Source organism: Dipodomys ordii, unplaced genomic scaffold, assembly GCF_000151885.1.
Source record: "Dipodomys ordii isolate 6190 unplaced genomic scaffold, Dord_2.0 Scaffold8, whole genome shotgun sequence".
In the NCBI taxonomy this organism is placed as follows: Eukaryota; Metazoa; Chordata; class Mammalia; order Rodentia; family Heteromyidae; genus Dipodomys; species Dipodomys ordii.
In genome coordinates, this window is record NW_012267224.1 from 18699591 (window position 1) to 18722839 (window position 23249).

The 23249-nt window shown below is 42.6% G+C and overlaps 1 protein-coding gene across 2 annotated transcripts in view; it reads right to left on the reverse strand.

The window, feature by feature from the left end:
• Positions 1-2894: 2894 nt before the first annotated feature.
• Positions 2895-23249, reverse strand: part of Smim14 (small integral membrane protein 14) — a 46031-nt gene continuing 25676 nt past the window's right edge. For both annotated transcript variants that reach the window (XM_013009095.1, XM_013009094.1), the window contains exons 3-5: positions 21518-21566; positions 9156-9298; positions 2895-4207 (exon numbers count right to left, since the gene is read on the reverse strand). In XM_013009095.1, the coding sequence (XP_012864549.1) occupies positions 4175-4207; positions 9156-9298; positions 21518-21566 (225 nt within the window). In that variant the 3' untranslated portion in view covers positions 2895-4174. The remainder of the gene's footprint in view (positions 4208-9155; positions 9299-21517; positions 21567-23249) is intronic.

Sequence of the window (23249 nt, forward strand, 5' to 3'; positions counted from 1 at the left end):
AAGTAAACACTACCAGGCAACATCTTACTTGGCCTCTGTTTAAGAAGAAAAGACATGTAACTTCAACCTAATTTCTTAGACGTCTTCAGGGTATTTCCTTCCAAATACTAGCACCATACTGCTACCATATAAATATTTTTCTTATTTATTGTTTAACTGTCCCTCTTAGGAATGCCTTTTGTTAGGGGTAAGATGTCTTACTTAGAAATTTTAACAGGGCACATTATAACATTTTACTAAGCAAAAGATGCTTCTTTTCCCACAAAAGCCAAGAAGAGAGCACAAGTGTTACTAACATTTTCTATTTATTAAGAAAAAGTGCATAGTACAAGCCCTTTATCCCAATCCAATTGCTCAGTAAAAGATTAACATTAACCTTGGATGGCACAGACATGATTTGTTTGGCATGATTTAGGACATTTAAAAACAGCAACTTACATTTACTACATCACATGACCACTTTTATTTTTAACAAAGTAATCATCAGTCATAACAAATACATAGGATTTTTCATTGGGAAATATTAGACTAACCCTACTATTGCAGCAACAAACTTTTACCCATCAACTGTAAACTCGTTTCTCCTCCAAAATCGTTTTGTGTCTTAAACTGAGTGGGTCTAAATTTACTTTAATTTAGAGTATTGGACTTTTATTTAGAATGCTAGATTTCCAAGGTTCTTTGAAATATGAGGAAACTAATGAACACCAATCACATCATAAAACACTAAATGTAACCATGGAACAGCTATGTTGGACTTGCTGACCATCAAATAGTGCTTAGATACATGATCAAATCTTTTCTTACAAACAGTTCCCATGTTAACCTTTTCCATATAAAACAAAACTACCGTTACTCTGTATAAAAAGAACATTAAGTGACTAAAACAAACGCATTGGAATGTTTAAGACTCTCAAAATGAAAAAAAATGTAAGCTCTCTTTTATTTAGAATATTTTAAAAGGATCAAAGCCACGGTTCAAGTGAAGGTTGTTTACAAGCCTAGTAATGATATAAGAATGTGCTCAGTTAAAAGGCCACGTGTAGATGCTTGAAGAATTAAACAGAATATAAATGACTAGTTATGTTAATTTTCTGTGCACTACACTTTATATTTTCAGAAATGCAGGGAAATTTGGCTCTTTTTTTCTGTCGTGGGGCTTGAACTCTGGGCTTGGGCATTGTCTCTCAGCATTTCAGTTTAAGGCTAGCACTCTGCCACTTGAGCCACCACACCGCTTCCACTTTCTAGTGGTTTATTGCATATACGAGTCTCACCACAGACTTTCTTGCCTGGGCTGGCTTGGAACCCTGATCCTCAGATCTCAGTGTCCTGAGTAGCTTAGGACTAAAGGTGTGAGCCACTGGCAACTGGCTGTAGGGAAATTTTACAAGCAAAAAAAAACAAGAGTAAACCAAGCCTCAGTGGCTTACACCTGCAATCCTAGCTTCTAAGAAGGCTGAGATCTGGGGACCCTGGATTGAAACCAGCCTTGAGGAAGGAAAGTCTGTGAGACTCTGACCACTTTTTAAAAAGCTCAGGGACAGCACCTAGGCTGCAGGCCCCAAAATGCAAACCAAAAAAATAAAAAAGGGTAAATACTTCACAAAGAACCTCTAATACAAGCTTAGTAGAAGTTTCATATAAGGCAAATATATTAAGATGTAATGTCAAATATGTGACAGAAATGAACTAGGTCAGTGTGGTGGCACATGCCTATAATCCTAGCACTAGGAGGGCTAAGACAGGAGGATCAGAAGCATGAGGCTAGCCTGGGCTACACAGTAAGTCTCTGTCTAAAAAGAAAAACAAAGAGCTAGAAACAAGAATTTAAAATTTTAGGTCTCTAAGACTAGACATTCTGTGGCCAGAATATGGATCCTTTCTTTTCTTTTTTTTGCAGTGCTGGTGATGGAACCCAGGGCCTTACACATGCTAGGCAAGTGATCTAGCATTGAGCCATATCCTCAGCCTCAGACACTTCTTCAGCAAATGCCAATTCGCAATTATTTGTGAGCACAGATACAGTGCACACATGAGCATTTCTGCCAGGGACTGGTATTCTACCTAGGTAGAGAGCAAACTATTAGGATATGTGCACAGATTTCCAAGTTCAAGTAGCAGGGCAGGAAAAGGAATGCTACAGGGATTTAGCTCCATCTAATCCATTCCAGTGTTATTCTTTTTTTTTGGCGGGGGGAGGGGGGTCTGGTCGTGGGGCCTGAACTCTGGGCCTGGGCACTGTCCCTCAGCTCTTCAGCTCAAGGCTAGCACTCTACCACTTGAGCCACAGCACCACTTCCCGCTTTTTTTTCTTTTTGCTTATGTGGTGCTGAGGAATCGAAACCAGGGCCTCATGCATGCAGACAAGCGCTCTACCACTAAGCCACCTTCCCAGCCCCTCTAGTGTTATTCTTTAAAGAATTGTTTTCTCCTCCATCCTCAGGAGGAGTGAGAGCTCTAAGGCTAATGTTTGGAACTTACTACCTAACCTAGGCCATCCTTGAATTCTGGATCCTCCTGCCCCCACCAACCAAGCACTAGGAGGTTTCTTGTAGTCAGAGTCTTGAGCCATCATATGCAGCTTCTCCTTTAAATTCTTCACCAGCTACAGAGGCAGAGGTCTTCCAAGTGGACCACAACAAGAAAAACCTCTACTACATGGTATTTATTTGTTTAGGATTTAACTTACCTGTGTTATATTACCTCTTTATTAGTACAATTAAGAGTTGGGTATATAATTTCAAGAAATTGAACACCAAGTTGAGATACACAGAAGAATTCAGGCAGTCAGTATTGGATTATGTAATGAAATGATGTCCTTTAACAATGTTATGGCCTCTGATGTAATCATCATAAAGGAGACAGTCACTCTATTGGGACAGAGACTGTTGAACAGTACAGTGATATAAGGTTTATTTAATTCACACAAATAATTTTGCAGATCTACATATTAAAAGCCTAGACTGCCTGGGCAGAAAATCCTTATGTTGGCAGCAAAGAATGTTCTAGCCCCCCATAAATACTCTCTGGTTACTTGCTAGAGAAAAAATTCTGTAGTTTTGAACTGAGCAAAATAATGCAATCTGTTCCTTTTTTATACATATCAAGATTTCTCTTATATCAGTGTTGCTTCCCACCCTGGTACATCCCCATTACCCAAAAGAAATGAAGGGTGACAGAAAAAGATTTCTGATTGTTTCTCATGGGTCCCTTGGAATAAACCAATAGTTCATTTTTTTTAACATAACAGAAGCCTCAAAATTTTTCTTCAAATAATGTGAACAACAAGGCATTTAAATGTAAGTAACTCAGCAGTTTCCAATATAGATGTAAAATGGTTTCATTCTAAAGAAAGAAGTGTTAGAACAGAGCTTCCTGAGAGGTACATTTAAAAAATAAATGATTGCTTAAATTATTACTGGATAGATTATACCTGGCCAAGGCAAAAAGAGTGAATTTGTCCTCATTTCAGGAACCTTATAAGGTTAGTCTCTAGTGGCTTCCAAGCATCATATAACGGACTGTAAGTCAACCACCACATTGATGAAATCATGTTTGCTTATTCTGAACATCAGACATTTTTATTAGGAGTAGAAAATTAGTAAACAACCATTTTACTTCCCTATTCTAGCCACTTAAGTCAGCCATAATGAGTGACCCAGATTTCAGCTGGAGCTTGTAAAATGCTCCAAGAGTTGCCACCCACAAATCACCTACCAAGGCAAATGCAAATGCAATGTGGTTCTAATTGTCTTCCATAATCCCAAATAACATGACTTTATAAATGCCTTCTGAAAAAAAAAGTAAACCTATCAAAACTCTCTAAATAGTAAATGTGAAATCTCAAATTTCCTTCAATTATGTCAAAAATCACCACAAAAATTACAATCACAATTACAAACAGAATGAATGGAATATTTAAATTTAGGACAACCAAAAAAGCCCCATGTAACTTTTTTTTAATATAATTATTTACTCAAATATACTGTAAATAGGAATGGTGATAACACAGGAAGCAAAAGTTTGCAAGTAAAGTTTCTAGAAGCTCATGAAAACAATACCATCCCAAATTGCAGGTGCAAAAGGAAAAACAGTTCTAATGGGGTTAAGAGTACTCTGGTGGTCTTGTTCATTTGGTCGTGCAAATTGTTTTGCTTCCCATATCACAAAATTAGTCCACAGGAGGAGCTGGTGGATCTTGTCCCTGGCATTTAAAAAAAAAAAAAAAGGAGAGAGAGACCTCAAGTCAATCTAACAAATAAAAGAACTGGGAAGAAATTCCACTCCCTAAACTTACTTGGATTTTTCACATGTTTGGGTTTTTTTGTCGGTCATGGGGCTTGAACTCTGGGCCCTGAGTGCTGTCCCTAAGCTCTTCAGCTCAAGGAGAGTGCTCTACCATTTAAATACAGGATCACTTCTGTTTTTTTCTGGTGGTTCATTGGATATAAGAGTCTCATGACTTTTCTGCCCAGGCTGGCTTTGAACTGTGATCCTCAGATCTCAGCCTCAGTAACTAGGATTACAGGCGTGAGCTACCGACACCCAGCCTCATGTTTTTATATAAGGGATAAGTAAGTGAACAATGGTTTTGCAACATTTTTCTCATTGCACCCTGTGGCATAGAAGAAAAGAGAAATTGTGCAACAGTGATGTGACTATCCCCACCAGCTGTTAACGGTTTCATTCCTTTGGCTGAGGTGACTGGTTTAGTGAACAGCACACAGAGGACAGCCTGGATCTGTTTCTTTCTCACTATAGAAAAGTCAGTGAGGGGGCTGGGAAGATGGCTCAGTGGTAGAGTGCTTGCCTTGCAATGCATGAGGCCCTGGGTTCGATTCCTCAGTACCACATAAGCAAAAAGAAAAAAGCCAGAAGTGGCGCTGTGGCTCAAGTGGTAGAGCACTAGCCGTGAGCTGAAGAGCTGAGGGACAGTGCCCAGGCCCAGAGTTCAGGTCCCACAACCGGGCCCCTCCCCCCCCCAAAAAAAAGAAAAGTCAGTGAGGGCTGGGAAGGTGGCTCAGTGGTAGAGCGCTTGTCTTGCATGCTTGAGGCCCTGGGTTGGATTCCTCAGCACCACATAAGCAAAAAAGAAAAAAGCCAGAAGTGGCGCTGTGACTCAAATGGTCTTGAGCTGAAGAGCTGAGGGACAGCGCCCAGGCCCAGAGTTCAGGCCCCACGACCAGACCCCCCCAAAAAAAAAAAGTCAGTGAGAGCCTGGCGCCGGTAGCTCACACCTATAATCCTAGCTACTCAGCAGGCTGAGATCTGAGGATAGCAGTTCAAAGCCAGCCCAGGCAGGAAAGTCCATGAGACTCTTATCTCCAATGAACCACCAGAAAACCAGAAGTGGCACTGTAGCTCAAGTGGTAGAGCGCTAACCTTGAGCTGAAGAGTGCAGGCACAGTGCCCAGGCCTAGAGTTCAAGCCCCACGACCAACAAAAAAAGAAAAGAAAAGTCAGTGAGGAGCCAGGTGTTTGAAGCCAGCATGGGTTGTAAGACTCATATCTAATTAACCACTAGAAAACTAGAAGTGGCTCTGTGGCTCAAAGTGGCAGAGCAGTAGCCTTGAGCTCAAAAGCTTAGGCAGGGGGGTGGGAAGGTGACTCAGTGGTAGAGCGCTTGCCTTGCATGCATGAGGCCCTGGGTTCGATTTCTCAGCAGCACATAAGCAGAAAAAAAAAAGGGCGGAAGTGGTGCTAGCCTTGAGCTGAAGAGCTGAGGGACAGCGCCCAGGCCCAGAGTTCAGACCCACGAGTGGACACCCCCCGCACCCCCAAAAAAAGCTTAGGCAGTGCCCAGGCTCTAAGTTCAAGACCATTGTCTGACAAAAAAAAAAAAGAAGAAGAAGAAGAAACAAAGAAAGGGAAGAGAAAGAAAGAAAGGGGAGAAAGCAAAGTCAGTGAGAAGCATATGGCTCAGCTACTTCTGTAGCCATTTCAGACCAAGAAGGAAGCCCGCTTTGGAAAGAAGCTGATGGAACAAAGAAACTTGGATTTTTGATAATACAGCTAATAGTTTGTTGTATTGTTTTGTCTCAGACAATTTTTGGGGGGGTTAGTCTTGGAGCTTGCTGAACTCAGGGGCATGGGTACAGCTGACCCTGAGCTTTTCTGCTCAAGGTTAATGCTCTAAACTTGGAGCCACAGATCCATTTCTGGTTTTCTGGTGATTAATTTTGTGGTGGAGGTAAGAGTCTCACAGGCTTTCCTGCCCAAGCTGGCTTCAAGCAGAAATCCTAAAATCTCAGCCTCCTAAGGAGCTAGGATTACAGGTATGAGCAACCAGCAGCCAGCTCTGAGACAATCTTGCTATATAGCCCAACCTAGCCTCAAAATGTATGATCCTTATACCTTTGCCTCCAAGTACTGGGACTACAGGTATGTGCCACTATGCCTCTTTTGACACTGTTAGAACTGTCTAACCTTGTGAAGGCTAAAATGTTTGTGACTTTAGCTAAGTATCACTATCCCATAATATTGTGAAGTTTATATAATCACTTAATAAAGAAACTTTTATTTTATTTTTTTTATTATTTTTTTTGTCAGTCATGGGCCTGAACTCTGGGCCTGGGTGCTGTTCCTCAGCTCTTCAGCTCAAGGCTAGAGCTTGACCACTTGAGCCACAGCACCACTTCTGGCTTTTTCTGCTTATGTGGTGCTGAGGAATTGAACCCAGGGCTTCATGCATGCAAGGCAAGCACTCTACCACTGAGCTACCTTCCCAGCCCCTAAGGAAACTTTTTTAAACTGGGCCCTGGTGGCCCAGGCCTATAATCCTAGCTGAGGAGGCTGAGATCTGAGGATCACAGTTCAAAGCTAGCCTGGGCAGGAAAGTCCATGAGACTCTTATCTCCAATAAACCACTAGAAAATCAACAGACCAAAAAAAGAAAAAAAAAGGGTATTTTTTAAAAAGTCTAATAACTACTGATGTAAGGCTTTTTTTTTTTTTTTGCTAGTCTTGGAGCCTGAACTCTGGGCCTGGGCACTGTTCCTCAACTCTTCAACTCAAGGCTAGCACTCTACCACTTGAGCCACAGTGCCACTTCTGGCTTTTTCTGCTTATGTGGTACTGAGGAATCAAACCCAGGGCCTCATGCATGCAAGACAAGCACTGTACCACTGAGCAACCTTCCCAGCCCCATAAGTCATTTTTTTTAAAGCCATTTATTTATTTATTTAAATGAACTTGAATTGATTATTCTTATTTGTATCAGAAATCTTCTGAATCGAAAAACATCAGATATTTCAGGATCATTGGAAACATGCTCTAAAAGGGTGATCAATATTTTACATGCTTATTTGGAGGGTAAAAGTATGGCTATTCCTAGAATTTCTGGACTGTGATGAACTAAGGTCCAGGCAGAGAATCACTTTCAATAACTATAAGTCAATATTAAGTTGGATTTCTTTATGCAAACATAGATTTAAACACTGAAGAAGTCACTCTTGAATGAAAAAGTAAGTAAAGCTCTACACAAAATGTAAGAAAGCAAAGTACACTACTTCCAAGACAATACATAAACTATTTTATGAATACTCTCCTCTCCAAGAAAAGCCAAAAGTTACATGTTGTTGATGGTGCCTAATTTTCTTCTTGCCTTCTTTCCCTTTTTTTTTCTTTCCTTCCTCCTTTCTTCCATTGTATGTGTGTGTTTGTGTGTGTGTGTGTGTGTGTGTGTGTGTGTGTGTGTGTGTGTGTGTGTGTGTATATATATATATTTCCAGCTTTTTGGTAACTAACTGAAGAATCTCATGGACTTTCCTGCCTGGGCTGGCTTTAAACCACAAGACCCAGATCTCAGCCTCCTAAGTAGTTGGGCTTCTGGGCATGAGCATCTGACACCAGGCTTATTCAGCTTTTTTTATCTTTTGCTTATAGTTAGGTGCTATACAATGAGCCACACTTCCACTTCTGGCTGGTACTGGTGGCTCATTTTTGTAATCCTAGTTACTCGGGAGAAGCTTGAAGCCAGTCCTGGCAAAAGTCCACAAATCTCTTATCTCCAATTAACCAACAAAAAAACTAGAAGTAGAGCCTGTGGCTCAAGTGCTAGAGCACCAGTTTGAGCAAAAAAGGCCAAGTATAGTGTCCAGGCCCTAGGACTGACACCAAAAAATTTTTTCTCACATTAATGTTTCATATATATCCTTTTGCCAGCTCAACTGATTTACTGTGATGTGATATAAAACTAGAAACCACATTTGAGAGAACTTGACTGGGATTTAGCCAGATGGGTTCAGAGTACAGAATTCCCTGGCAAGGCTGGAGAAATTGTAAGACATCTGAACTGAAACTAGTAAGAGGGGGTAGGAGGCTGAAAACTTGAGAGCCAAAAGATCCAAACTATGAAGGACAGAGAACTGCACAGTGGAGGACTTAAGATTTGAACAGTATTGCTGTGCTTTTTTTTGGTGCCAGTACCAGTCCTGAACTCAGGGGCCTGGGCCCTGTCCCTGAGCTTTTCTGCTCAAGGCTAGTGCTCTAATGGAGCCATAGCTCCAATTCCAGCTTTTTGATAGTTAACTGGAGATAAGAGTCTTACAGACTTTCCCACCCAGGCTGACTTTGAACCAAAAGTCTCAGATCTCAGCCACCTAAATAGCTAGGATTACAAGCCTGAACCACCAATACCCACCTGTGCTAAAGATTTTTTGTATTTTTCATGTGAGGAACAAATTTATTTATTTATTTTTTATTTATTTTTCTTATTTTTTGGTCGGTCGTGGGGCTTGAACTCTGGGCCTGGGCACTGTCCCTCAGCTGTTCAGCTCAAGGCGAGCGCTCTACCACTTGAGCTACAGCGCCACTTCCGGTTTCCTGGTGGTTTATTGGAGATAGGAGTCTCATGGTCTCTCCTGCCCGGGCTGGCTTTGAACCGAGATCCTCAGATCTCAGCCTCCTGAGTAGCTAGGATTACAGGCGTGAGCCACCAGCACCCGGCGTAGGAACAAATCTATTTTAAAATTAGTTTTGGACTTTGGTCTGTGCTCTTTGCTGTTTAGCTCTACAAAGAACCATTTGGGACTGCAATATATACTAGGACTAAACGGGAAGAATTTCCCTCTATAAGTTAAATCGTCTTCTAATTTACAGATACTTAATAACATGCACTCACCCCACAAGATTTTCTAAGCCATAACACTTACATTATGTGGACTAGTTGGCTTGCCAGGTAGGTTGGATCCTCTTAGATTAGGTGGTCTCAGTAAGAACAAGATCACTGCAATAACCATCCAGGCCATCAGGATCATAGTAACACTGATGCCATTGTCACCAGAAGGTCCTGGTACTAAAGACAACAAAAATGTATGTTACAACTGTAGCCTGATCATAATACTGTCAAATAAAAATTAATTCTAATGGTTATATGCCAGCTTCATAAGTTATGTTAATTAAAAAAACTGCTAGTTGTTAAGAGAACAACCATGAAGTAATATGTATTAAATTTCCTTTCCTTCAGTAAGAAATTCTCTGTGAGCCACTAGTACCCAGCTGTATTTTTATTTTTAGAAACAGCTGAGCCAGGTGCCAGTGGCTAATGCCTGCTATCTTAGCTACAGAAGGCTGAAGGATCATGGTTCAAAGCCAGCCCAAACAGGAAAAGTCTGTGAAACATTCATCTCCAATTAACCATCAAAAAGCCAGAAGGAGAGCTGTGGCGTATGTGGTAGAGCTAGTGCTTTTGACTTGACCAAGAAAGCTCAGGGACAGAGAACAGGCCCCGAGTTTAAGACCTAGGACAGGCAAATCAAGGACAACCACAACAATAGCTGAGAAGTACGTGGCTACTTTGAACCAGGCTGGTCTCGGCTGATCCCTTCAACAGCTTACATCTGGCAAGGTACTATTACATCCCTGTTACAGGAGATAAAGAGAAGGGGGAACAAATCCCAACTTCACACAACTTGTATGTGGTAAGGCTGAAATTTAGATCAGGTGATCTCATGTCAGACCCTGAGCTCTTAATCTGTGCTATGTCATAATATTTTGACATAATCTCATTGTTAGACACACTCCTGAAAATTATTCATCCTAGGGGAATAACATTAGAAAACACAGAGATTCAAAAAGGGTTTTTTTTTTTGGGGGGGGGTCCGGTTGTGGGGCCTGAACTCTGGGCCTGGGCACTGTCCCTCAGCTCTTCAGCTCAAGGCTAGCGCTCTACCACTTGAGCCACAGCGCCACTTCCGGCTTTTTTCTTTTTGCTTATATGGTGCTCAGGAATCGAACCCAAGACCTCAAGCATGCAAGGCAAACGCTCTACCACTGAGCCACCTTCCCAGCCCTCAAAAAGGATTTTTGAGGAAGCTTGTAACTTGTTAGTAAAACTAGATTAGCTAAAGTTGGTTACATAAAACTAGATTAGCTAAAGCTGGTAAAAGATAAGTATCCTGTACACAATATCAACTCTTAAGGTGATCCTCTACTAGAAATAAAATGTGGCTCATGCCAGTAACCCTAGCTATTAGGGGTCTGGGATCTGAAGACTGCAGTTCAAAACCAGCCTGAAGAGACAAACCCAAAACACTCAGGCCCTGGGCATTGTCCTTGAGTTTCTTTCACTCAAGACCAGTGCTTTACCATTTGAGCCACAGCTCCACCTCTAGCTTTTTGGTAGTTTATTAGAGATAACAATCTCACAAACTTTTCTGCCCAAGATAGCTTTGAACCATTAGCCTGAGATCATGAGTAGCTACGATTATAGGTGTAAGCCACTCTTCCCCACCTCTAAGACACTCTTGTTACCCATCAACCACCCAAAAAACAAAAACAAAAAACAGCTGAAGTGGAACTGTGGCTCAAGCAATAGAGGGCTAGCCTTGACCAGAAAAAGCTAAGGGACGGGCTGGGAAGTTGGCTCAGTGGTAGAGCGCTTGCCTTGCATGCCTGAGGCCCTGGGTTCGATTCCTCAGCACCACATAAGAAAAAAAAAAAAACCAGAAGTGGCGCTGTGGCTCAAGTGGTAGGGCACTAGCCTTGAGCTGAAGAGCTGAGGGACAGTGCTCAGGCCCAGAGTTCAGGCCCCACAACCGGACCCAAAAAAAAAAAAAAAAAGCTAAGGGACAGTAAAAATGAACTGAGTTTAATCCCTAGTGCAGGCACGCACACATACACAAATAATACTAATAAATGCAAAACTAATTTTATAGACTAGAAGTCTAACTCCAAGGCCAATTCTAATGCTATTCATAGACTGAGTGCCTTATTATTTTTGCAAGTAAAATATTCTGAAAATTCAGAGAATTTAACCTCAGATTATAAATTTATTAATTCTTATTTCTAGCAAAATCCTTCCTTTGTAGGGCTCTACCACTTGATCCACAGTCCATACTTCTGATTTTTGTTGGTTAACTGAAGATAAAGGGCTCACAGACTTTCCTGTGTAGGCTGGCTACAAATCACAATCCTTAGACCTCAGCCTCCACCACAGCCAGGATTATAGGCATGGGCCACCAGCACCCAGCTATCTGTTCCTTTTTAATATTCTCACAGTAATACAAATGTCATTTTCCATGTCTCCTACTGGGGTCTTTCACTCGATTTCTTCTTGCATACTAGTGCCAGGAAGTCTGCTTAAAACTATATTCTGAGCTGGGTACTGGTGGCTCATGCCTGTAATCCTAGCTACTCAGGAGGCTGAGATTCCAGGACTGTGGTTCAAAGCCAGCCTGGGTAGGAAAGTCTGTGAGACTTTATCTCTAATAAACTACCAGAAAACCGGAAGTGGCACTGTGGCTCAAGTGGTAGAGCACTAGCCTTGAGCTGAAGAGCTGAGGGACAGCACCCAGGCCCAGAGTTCAAGCCCCACAACCAAATCACCCCCCCCAAAAAAAATAAAAACCAATACACTATATCCTGCAAGAGGTGGGTCAGGAGGGAAAAGCTGGGAGAAAATAAGGGAGGGGGTGATACTCGCTGAAGAGTTCAAGGGACAGTGCCCAGGCCCGGAGTTTAGGTCCATGACTGACCAAAAAGAAAAATACTCATACCTCATTTATGTAACTGTAACCCCTCTGTACATCATCTTTACAATAATTAAAAAACAAACAATTTTTGCCATGCCAGTAGCTCTGTAATCCTATTAAGGAAGCTGAGATCTGAGATAGGAGGTTCAAAACCAGCCAAAGCAGGAAAATCTAAGACTCTTTCCTGCAATTAACCACCAAAAAGACACAAGTAGAAGAGTTGCTCAAGTACAATGCTAGCTTTGAGCAAAAAAGCTAAATGGTAGTAGCCAGGCCCTGAGTTCAAGCTTCAGCACTGGTACACACAAGCACATATATACAACATCTGTTTTGCTTATGCATTAAATCATTGTTTATCAGCAAATATGTGATAGTACAAAGGGAACAAATATTAATAATGACACTGTTAGTGGGACACATGGAAGAGGAAAGAGTTGAAAGGGAAGCAGGCCCTGGGGAGTGTTGCTTTAAACTTGGATTTCCAATGGGAAAGCAGAAATACAAAGCACTGGGTTGAAGTGGAGGCTTTGCAGTAGAGTGCTGTCTAGCAAGCATGAGACCTTGAGTTCAAACTCCAGGACTTCAAAGAAGCAAAGGAAAAGACAACAGGCGCTAGGAAGGTGGCTCAGTGGTAGAGTGCTTGCCTTGCATGCATGAGGCCTTGGGTTCGATTCCTCAGCACCACATAAGCAGAAAAAGCCGGAAGTGGGGGTTAGGCTCAAGTGGTAGAGCATTGGTCCACAGCTGAAGAACTGGGGGACAGCGCCCTGGCCCAGATTTCAGGCCCCACAACCAAAAAAAAAAAGACAACAATACTGGGTGCTGGTGGCTCACGCCTGTAATCCTACCTATTCATGAGGCTGAGATCTGAGGATCATGATTTGAAACCAGCTAGGGCAGAAAAGTCCCTGTGAAACTCTAATCTCCAATTAACCAGTCAAAAACTGAAGTTGAACTGTGGCTCAAGTTTTAAAGTGCTAGACTTGAGCACAGAGAAGCTAAGGGACAACACTCAGGCTCCTGAGCTCAAGCCCCACAACTAAAAAAAAAAAAAAAGGGGGGGGGGAGTCTCAGGACCTTTCCTGTCCAGGTTGGTTTCGAACCATGATCCTCAGATCTCAGCCTCCTGAGTAGCTAGGATTACAGGTGTGTGCCTGGCTCTATAACACTCTTTATGGAGAATGAGCAAAATTATTCTATATACTTTTCTAGGGAATAAACCTCGACACACAATAGTAAGGAGAATTTAGCTCAATATAAAGAATTGTGCAACAATTAGACTTGTTAACAATAGAGCTGCAACGACATGAAATAATGAATTACATATTCAGTTACATCATCTCAACTATATGCAACACATCAGAGCAAACACAAAGGGTACAAAAGGTACAAATGCAAGTAAGCCCTTCCCTTGAACAAGTTCAAAGTCTAAAGCCAATGATAACAAGCAACTGGCACAATTTGGCCAGGGCCTTCCAGGATGACTAGGCATTTATTAGCCAGAAAACTGGTGTTGAAGGACCAGAGGTCATGGCAGAACAAGAGCAAAGCCTGGCAAGAGCTAGCTGTCAGTGGCTAATGGTTCTAATACTAGCTACTAAGGAGGCTAAGATCTGAGGATTTGAGTTCAAAGCCAGCTTAGGCAGAAACGTCTGTGAGACTTAATTCCAACTGACTAAAAACTTCAAGACTGAAGGTGTGGTAGAAGGGCCTAATGAAACAGTGAGGCCCCATGTCAATCCCTGGTCCTGGCATGCATAAAAGAAGTAAGAAGCCAAGTGCTGGCGGCTCTCATCTGTAATCCTAGCTACTGAGATCTGAGGATCACTGTTTGATGAAGCCAGCCTAGCCTGGGCAAGTGTCTCACAGATATTCCTGCCAAGGCTGGTTTTGAATCAAAATTCTCAGATCTCAGCCTCCTGAGTAGCAAGGATTATAAGCATGAGCCACCAACACCCAGCTGTGCTGTAGATTTTAGGGTAGATTATTATTACGTTTTTTTTTTGGTCAGTCATGGGGTCTGAACTCTGGGCTTGGGTACTGTCTCTCAGCTCTTCAGCTTAAGGCTAGTGCTATACCACTTGAGCCACAGCACTACTTTTGGCTTTTTCTGTTTATGTGGTACTGAGGAATCATGCATGCAAGGCAAGCACTCTACCACGAAGCTACTAGCACTCCCTGAGACTCTTATCTCCAACTAGCCACAAAAAGTGAGAAGTTGAGCTGTGGATCAAGTGGTAGAGTGCTAGCCTTGAGTACAAAAGTTCAGGGAAGCGGGGCGCTGGTGGCTCACACCTGTAATCCTAGCTACTCAGGAGGCTGAGATCTGAGGATCATGGTTCAAAGCCAGCCCGAGCAGGAAAGTCCATGAGACTCTTATCTCCAATAAACCACCGAAAACTGGAAGTAGCGCTGTGGCTCAAGTGGTAGGGCGCTAGCTTTAAGCTGAAGAGCTGAGGGACAGCACCCAGGCCCAGAGTTCAAGCCCCATGACTGACAGAAATAAATAAATAAAAGCTCAGGGACAGGTCCAGGGTCAAGCTCCAGGACCTGCCCTCCCCCCCAAAAAAAGTGAGATATCATCTAGTTGAAATGTCAGGAACACAAAAGGTAAAGAGTGTGGAGATGAAACTCAACTCTGAAATGTCTGAAATGTCATGTCAAGTTAGAATTGCATGTACAAGTGATGAGAGAAGGGGTAGAATTAAACGTTTTGACTATGAGAATGTCGTAATTTGATCTGAATTTTTTTTCTTAAGTTAGGATATCATGGCAAAGAAGTGATTGGGGATGCTGAGCACACATCTCTAATCCTAATATGTAATCACTGAAGTTCAGGAGCAGTCAGGGCAAACAATAGTGAACTGAAACTAAAAAAAAAAAAAAAACTACTAGTAGTATGCCTTAGAATCAAGGCTCAATCCCCAATATCATAATAAACAATTCTATGAATCCTAAAGGTGTATTTCATGTTTACCCCACTGCAGAAATTTACATAATTAGCTTACCAATAGATCAAATTAATATTGATTGACAATTTCTTAGCTGTTTATGCTTTTTTAAAGATTTAAATTATTATTAGAATTTCTAATAATAATAAATACTGACATAAGAATCTATTCCAAAGCAGGGCACTGGTGGCTCATGCCTGTGATCCTAGCCACTCAGGGGCTGAGATCTGAGGATCACAGTTCAAAGCCAGCCTGGGCAGGAAAGTTTGTGAGACTCTTATCTCCAATATGCTACCAGAAAACAGGAAGTGGTGCTGTGGCTCAACTGGTAGAGCTCTAGCCTTGAGCTGAAGAGCTGAGGGACAGCTCCCAGGCCCAGAAAAAATCTATTCCAGGGATCAAAATAAACTGTGTGCTGTTTCCTGTTTTATCTCCTGGTAGTGCACATGATAAGCACACCTACCTCTGAGATGCACTTTCACCTTCTAAACTATGTTGACCTACCCCATGTATCCTTTTTTTTCTTTGGTACTAGTGCTTGAACTCAGGGTCTCAGCTTATGATTTGGCTCTGTAACTCAGGGCTGGTGCATATATATCCATATCAGGCTTTATTTTTTTGCCTGTCCTGGGGCTTGAACCAAGGCTTGGGCACTGTTCCTGAGCAAAAGAAGCTCAAGGCTAGTGCTCTACCACTTGAGCCATAATGCCACTTCCGGCTTCTGTTTATGTGGTACTGAGGAATCAAACAGGGCTTTGTGCATGCTAGGCAAGCACTCTACCATTAAGCTACATTCCCAGCCCACATCAAACTTTATTTTACTGGAGAATTGGAAATAAAAGACTCACAGACTTTTCTGCCTCAGCTAGCTCAAACTTAATCCTCAGATCTTAGCCACTGTGTAGCTAAAATTACAGGAATGAAACAGCAGTGCCCAGATTCTTCCATGTATATTACCTAAAAGAGGCTTGCAATAATAGAGGATAATTATGTAAATCATGTTTGCTAGAGACGGAAAAGTAAGGAAAGGGGAATAGGGGCTAGAAGAACCAGACTTTTTTTTTTGTCGGTTATAGGGCTTTAACTCGTGGCTTGGGCATTATCCCTGAGCTCTTCAGTTCAAGGCGAGTGCTCTACCACTTGAGCTACAGCACCACCTCAGGTTTTTGAGATAAGAGTCTCACTGGGAGTTTTCTGCCTGGGCTGGGTTCAAACCATGATCCTCAGATCTCATCTTCCTCAGTAGCTAGGATTACAACAGGCATCAGGCACCAGAGCCCAGCAAAACCAGACGTTTTAGACAGAGGACTAAGGGAAGCCACATAGCCATGACTGTACAATAAAAAATAAAGCGAGAGAATGAGAATGGGCTGGTATGATAGCACATGGCTGTAATCCTAGATACTTGTGAGGAAAAGGTAAAAGGATCATGGTTCAAAGCTAGCCCTAGACAAAAACACAAGACCAGGGGCTGGGAAGGTGGCTCAGTGGTAGAGCGCTTGCCTTGCATGTATGAGGCCCTGGGTTCAATTCCTTAGCACCACATAAGCAAAAAGAAAAAAAGCTGGAAGTGGTGCTATGGCTAAAGTGGCAGAGAGCTAGCTTTGAGCTAAAGAGCTGAGGGACAGCACCCAGGCAGAGTTCAGGCCCCATGACCGGACCCCAAAAAAAAAACAAAAAACATAGCAGGGCGCTGGTGGCTCACGCCTGTAATCCTAGCTACTCAGGAGGCTGAGATCTGAGGATCGAGGTTCAAAGCCAGTCCAGGCAGGAAAGTCTGTGAGACTCTTTTTTTTTTGGGGGGGTCCGGTCCTGGGGCCTGAACTCTGGGCCTGGGCGCTGTCCCTCAGCTCTTCAGCTCAAGGCTAGCGCTCTACCACTTGAGCCACAGCGCCCCTTCCAGCTTTTTTTCTTTTTGCTTATGTGGTGCTGAGGAATTGAACCCAGGGCCTCAGGCATGCAAGGCAAGCGCTCTACCACTGAGCCACCTTCCCAGCCCCTGTGAGACTCTTATCTCCAATAAACCACTAGAAAACTGGAAGTGGCACCGTGGCTCAAGCGGTAGAGCGCTCACCTTGACCTGAAGAGCACAGGGATAGTGCCCAAGCCCAGAATTCAAGCCCCATGACCAACAAAAGCAAGCAAGCAAGCAAGCAAGCAAACAAGCATGAAGCTGGGTGCCTGTGTCTCATGCCTGTAATCCTAGCTACTCAGCAGGCTGAGATCTGAGGATCACCGATTAAAGTAGCCCAGGCAGGAATCAAAGCCAGGCTGGGCAGGAACGTCCAGGAGAAGCTATCTCCAATTATCCATCAGAAGGCAGGAAGTGGCTCTGTGGCTCAGTGGTAGAGCACTAGTTTTGAGCTTAAGAGCTAAGGACAGCACCCAGACCCAGAGTTCAAGCTCAATAATCAACCAAAAATAAATAAATAAATAAAAATAAATAAAGCATGAAATTCCCATAATCATTACATTTTTATTTTTTCTTAAACAGCAACGCATCTTATTACTGGACACTGGTAGCTCACGCCGGTAATCCTGGCTACTCAGGAAACGAGTGGTTCAAAGCCAGCCAGGCAGGAAAGTCCATGAGACTTTTTTTTTTTTAATTTTTATTGTCAAGGCGTTACAGTTACATAAGTAAGGTAGTGAGTACATTTCTTGTCAAACTTGTACCCCCTCCCTCATTTTTCTCCCTCTTTCTCTCCCCTCCATTCCTCCCCCACCATGAGACTCTTATCTTCAATTAATCACCAGAATATGGAAGTGGCCTGTGGCTCAAAGAGGTAGAGTGCTAGCCTTGAGCAAAAGAGCTCAGAGATAGTGTCAAGGCCCTGAGTTCAAGCCCCATGACCAACAAAAACATAAAATAAAACACATCTTGTTTCTCAAAAGTACTTTTATATTTATTGGAAAAAATATTAAAGTAGTTTCAACCAGAGCAATCTATTCCAATCATTTTACAAAGCGTAGGATAGCTTGAGCCAGGTACTAGTGGCTCATGCCTATAATCCTAGGTAGTTCAAAGTCATCCCAGGCAGACAAATCTGAAAGTCTCATCTCCAATTAACCAGAAAACAGCCAATTTTAACTAGCAAAAAGCTGAAAGTAGAATTATGTCTCAAGTGATACAGCCAGCCTTGAGCAAAAAAGTCAACAAAGTGCTCAAGGCCCTGAGGTTAAGCCCCAGTATTGCTATCACCTCCCCCCACAAAAAAGAGAAAAAAGACAAAGTTAAAATTTTTTTAAAAATAATACAAGCGTAGCTTTCAAAAGGAATCTTTACCAATGTTTACAGATCTTTGGAGGGGGAATCAACTTGCCAATATAGCTAAATGAACAATCAAACCCTAAGACTCACTTTTCTATTTAGAGTAAGGAAGTGACACTTTACCTACAAGAATAAGAATATATGTGGTTTTGGGTGTGGTTGTCTAAAGAGTCACAAATATCACAATGTAATAAATACTTGTTTTCCTGTGAAGAGTTCAGTAAGATTATTTTCAACTGGAAAAGCAGGTTTCAGCTCTACCTCAGAGGCAAACACTTGACCTGCATAGGCAGATGAATGAATGTTACTGGAGAAGCAGTGTAAATCTGGAGGGAAGCTCAATGCATCTTTCACTTCCATGAGCACGATTCCCTTGGGCCATAATGGGCTTAGTGCTGACAGTTTCTACTTCAGCAAGGCACTGTATAAGCAACTACTACAATTTACTGTATTTACAGAAGTTAATGCAACACCAGATCACTCATTACCTCCTGTAGTGTATTTTAGTACCTGGGGCAGAGTCTAAGTAACCCCCCAGGCAGTAATAAAGTTCTTGCTGGAAAAAAAATGTAATAAAGCAAAAATCTTAATAATATTACCATGTCTTGATTTAAATTCAAATACATAATGAAAGAGAGTTTAGCATCTGATGTGTAAGTCAGTGGTAGAGCACTTGCTTGTTATGCCTGGGAACCAAGGATCAATCTCCAGTAAAATAAATACATAAAACTGAAATTTGGTAATGTGTCAAAAGTTCTTAACTGGCCAGAAGCTGGTAGTTCAGGCCTATAATTCTAGTTACTTAGGAGACTAAGAGCTGAGACTCACAGGTTGAGGCTAAACTGGGGAGCAAAGTCCATGACTCTTACTTCCAGTTAATCACCAAACAAACAAAACCGAAATGGAGCTGCAGCTCAAGCAATAGAGCATTAGACTTCAGCAAAAAGCTCAGGAACAGCACCCAGACCCTGAATTCAAGCACTAGGACAGCATTGAAAAAAGTCCTTTAAAGGTGTGTAAGAAAGTTCACAACATGGCATTTTCAAAATATTCCTCTTTCATATGAAAATAACATTTGAGCTGACAGGCAATGAAGAAATGGAAAATTAGGTTGGACCTGGTACCACACACCTGTAATCTCATCTATTCGGGAGGCAAAGGAAGCATGGGTTGGGGCATCTCAATATATGCTATCCTCATGAAAGAAAAAGAAGCTATTTACAGCAAAAAAGGACCAAAGGTATGAGCAAGTTCAATGCCCTGAGTTCAACCCCAGTATAAAAGAGAGAAGGGGGGAAAGGAAGAATGGAAGGAGAGGGGATGGAAGGGGAAGAGGAGAGAGAAAAAGTGGGGAGGGAAAAAAGGAAGGAGGAAAACAAAAACAAAACAAATTTCCTGTATACCACACCCCCATGAACACACATACACACTTGCCTGCCTACGGACAGGATATAAATTCTCCACTAGAGAAAACTCCAGCCTCTTCTTAGCCTAGAAACCGACCAGGGAAATCTGTAAACCAACCATCCTCCATAATACACCTTAGATAGATAAGATAGATAGGCCATAGAGTGCTATCCTTGAGCCCCAAAGCTCAAGGACAGTGCCTAGGCCCTAAGTTCAAGGCCCAGGACCAACACACATACTCATACACATATACATATGCAATTGTAAGCTGGGCACTGGTGGCTTATGCCTGTAATCCTAGGAGGCTGAGATCTGAGGATCAGGGTTCAAAGCCACACAAGCAGGAAAATCCCTGAGACTTTTATCTACAATTAATCAACAGAAAATTGGAAGTGACACTGTGCTTAAAGTAGTGGAGCACTAGCCATGAGCAAAAGAGTACAGGGACAGGCCCTGAGTTCAAGTCCCTTGTCTGACAAGAATTCTTTCAATGTTCACATAGTTCTTTGGATGGTACTGCAGTTTGAACTCTTGTTAGGCTGGCTCAAAACAGATGAGGCATACCTTGAGCCCTGCTTTTTTGTTTTTTTTTGGGGGGGGAGGTCATGAGGCTTGAACTCTAGGGCGCTGACCCTGACCTCTTCAGCTCAAGGTGATTGCGCTCTACCACTTACGCCACAGGGCCATTTCAGATTTTCTGGTGGTTAATTGGAGGTAAGAATTTCATGGACTTTCCTGCTCAGGCTGGCTTTAAACCACGATCCTCAGATCTCAGCCTTCTGAGTAGCTAGCTAGGATTACAGGCATGAAACACCAGCATCCAGCCTTCAGCCCTGTTTTTTACTCCTAAGAGTTTCACTTTCTGGGCTGGGAAGGTGGCTCAGTGGTAGAGTGCTTGCCTTGCATGCATGAGGCCCTGGGTTCAATTCCTCAGCACTACATAGGCAGAAAAAGCTGGAAGTGGCACTGTGACTCAAGTGGTAGAGAGTTAGACTTGAGCTGAAGAGCTGAGGGACAGCACTCAGGCCCAGAGTTCAGGCCCCATGACTGACCAAAAAAAAAAAAAGTTTCACTTTCTGCTCCGGCTAACCTTGCTGAGTCAATAGAATCAAACGCCACTGTATTCAGCTTTCCTCAGGGGAGACAGGGTCTTTCAAATTTTTTCCCAGGCAGGCCTTCAACCTGTTCTCAGCCTTCAGGCTTAGTTACCACTTGATTTTTTCTGTGACAGTACAGGTTTTTTTATTTGTTGTTTTGGCTGGTCCTGTGGTTTGAACTGAGGGCTTGGGTGCTGTCCCTGAGCTTCTTGGGTGCAAGGTTAGTGCTCTACCACTTGAGCCATATGCCACTTTCAGCCTTTTTTGAGTATTTTATTAGAGAGAAGAGTCTCATGAACTTTCCTGCCTAGGGGCTGGCTTTGAACAGCAATCTCCAGATCTGGCCGCTTGAGAACAAAGGTCTTGGAGGAACAGTCTGAACACTGGTCATCTTTTATTTATTTTTTTTGTCAGTCATCAGGCATGAACTCAGGGCTGGGTGCTGTCCCTGAGGTTTTTTTTTTTTTTTGCTCAAGGTTAGCACTCTACAACTTTGAATCACAGCTCCACTTCCAGTTTTCTCGTGGTCAATTGGAGAGAAGAGTCTGACCACCAGGGCCTGGATGGTCATCTTTTAATTCTTTGGAAGTTTTTCCCTCTCTTCTTATTAACTTATTCATTAATTTATTCATTCATTGGACAGTACTGAGGTTTGAACTCAAGGCCTCATAGTTGCTAGGTAGGCATTTAACCAGTTGAACAATACTTCCAGCCCAAAACAGGCTCTTGATACATAGCCCAGGATGGCCTGGCCTTTGTGATCCTCCTCTACATGCTCCAGGTACTCCCCAATTTTTCCTTCCCCTTGGTACTTACATTCCTGAAGACATTCTGTGTCTGTGCAGTAGGACTGGGATTGCCGTAACTGAAGTGAAAGAAAAAAAAATAAAGTTAGCTTTGGATTTAACCAGAAGTAAACAGTAATTATTACAAAGATTTTACCAATTGCATGGTGACCTAAGCTCGAACTCCAGCTTCATAAAAATGGGAGGACAGGTGCTGATGGTTCACAGAGGCTGAGATCTGAGGATTGCAGTTCAAAGCCTGCCTAGACAGGAAAGTCCATGAGACCTTTTTTTTTTTTTTTTTTGCCAGTTGTGGAGCCTGAACTCTGGACCTTAATGCTCTCCCTCAGCTCTTCAGCTCAAGGGTAGTGCCTTACCACTTGAACCACAGCACCAGTTCCGGCTTTTTCTGCTTATGTGGTGCTGAGGAATCGAACCCAGGGCCTCATGCATGGAAGGCAAGCACTCTACCACTGAGCCACCTTCCCAGCCCCCACTTTCTCATTTCTTTCCTTTCCTTCCTCGTCCCTACCCCTCCTCCTGTGGTACTGGGATATGAACCCAAGCAGAGCCATGCTTTCCATCCTTTTTGCTTTTTCACAACAGTGTGTTGCATTTAAACCTGGGCAAGCCTGGCCCTGATCTTCCTGTTGACACTTCCCACAAAGCTGAATTACAAACACATATCACTATACTCAGATTTTTTTGTTGTTGTTGTTCGTCATGGGGCTTGAACTCTGGGCCTGGACACTCTCTCAGCTCTTCAGCTCAAGGCTAGTGTTCTACCACTTGAGCTACAACGACACTTCTGGTTTTCTGGTGGTTTATTGGAGATAAAAGTCTTGCGGCCTTTCCTGCCCAGGCTGGCTTTGAACCACAATCCTTGGCTCTCAGACTCCTGAGTAGCTAGGATTACATGCATGAGCCACCGGTACCTGGCCCAGATTTTTTTTTTAATTAGTGGCATTGGGGTCTCATGTACTTTCTGGGAAGTGCTGAACCACAATCCTTCCAATCTTCACAGTCCAAATAACGAGGATTATATCTAGGTTGTATCTGCTACCATACCCAGCTCAAGAGGGAAATATTCTTAGTTGGCAAAATACAAATGTAGCACATTTGAGTTTCTCTGCATAATTATATTACTCTAATTCAGTGCTTCCAATAGGTCATCAGCTAGAATCTAAGACTTCTGGTCATATTTTATTCTTAATGACTAGCACCACCAAAGATTTTCCTACAATAAAAACTATTTAAGCTTCATGGCTACAAACAATCAGGTTAAAGCCAAGTTTAAATACCTTTCAAACGGCATTTTTTAAAGCTGGGCACTGGTGGTTCATGCCTGTAATCCTAGCTACCCAGATGGCTGAGACCTGAAGAATGCAGTTCAAAGCCAATTCAGGCAGGAAAGCCCCACCTGAGACTCAAATCTACAATTACTAATCACAAAAAGCTGGAAGTGAAGCTGGGTAGATCAAGTGGTAGGGCACTAGCCTTGAGCAAGAAAAAGCCAGCACTCAGACCCTGAGTTCAAGACCCATGTCCTTCACAAAAAGAAAAAAAATATATTTTTTTTGTGGGGGGTGCTGGAACTGGAGTTTTAACTTAGTTCTTGAGCTTAACTTTTTCTCTCAAGGCTAGAGTTCTAACACTTGAGTCATACCTCCACTTCCAGCCTTTTGCTGGTTGATAAGAGATCCAAGTTTCAGGGTTTGTCTGCACAGGTTCACTTTGAACCAAGATCCCTAGCTCTCAGCCTC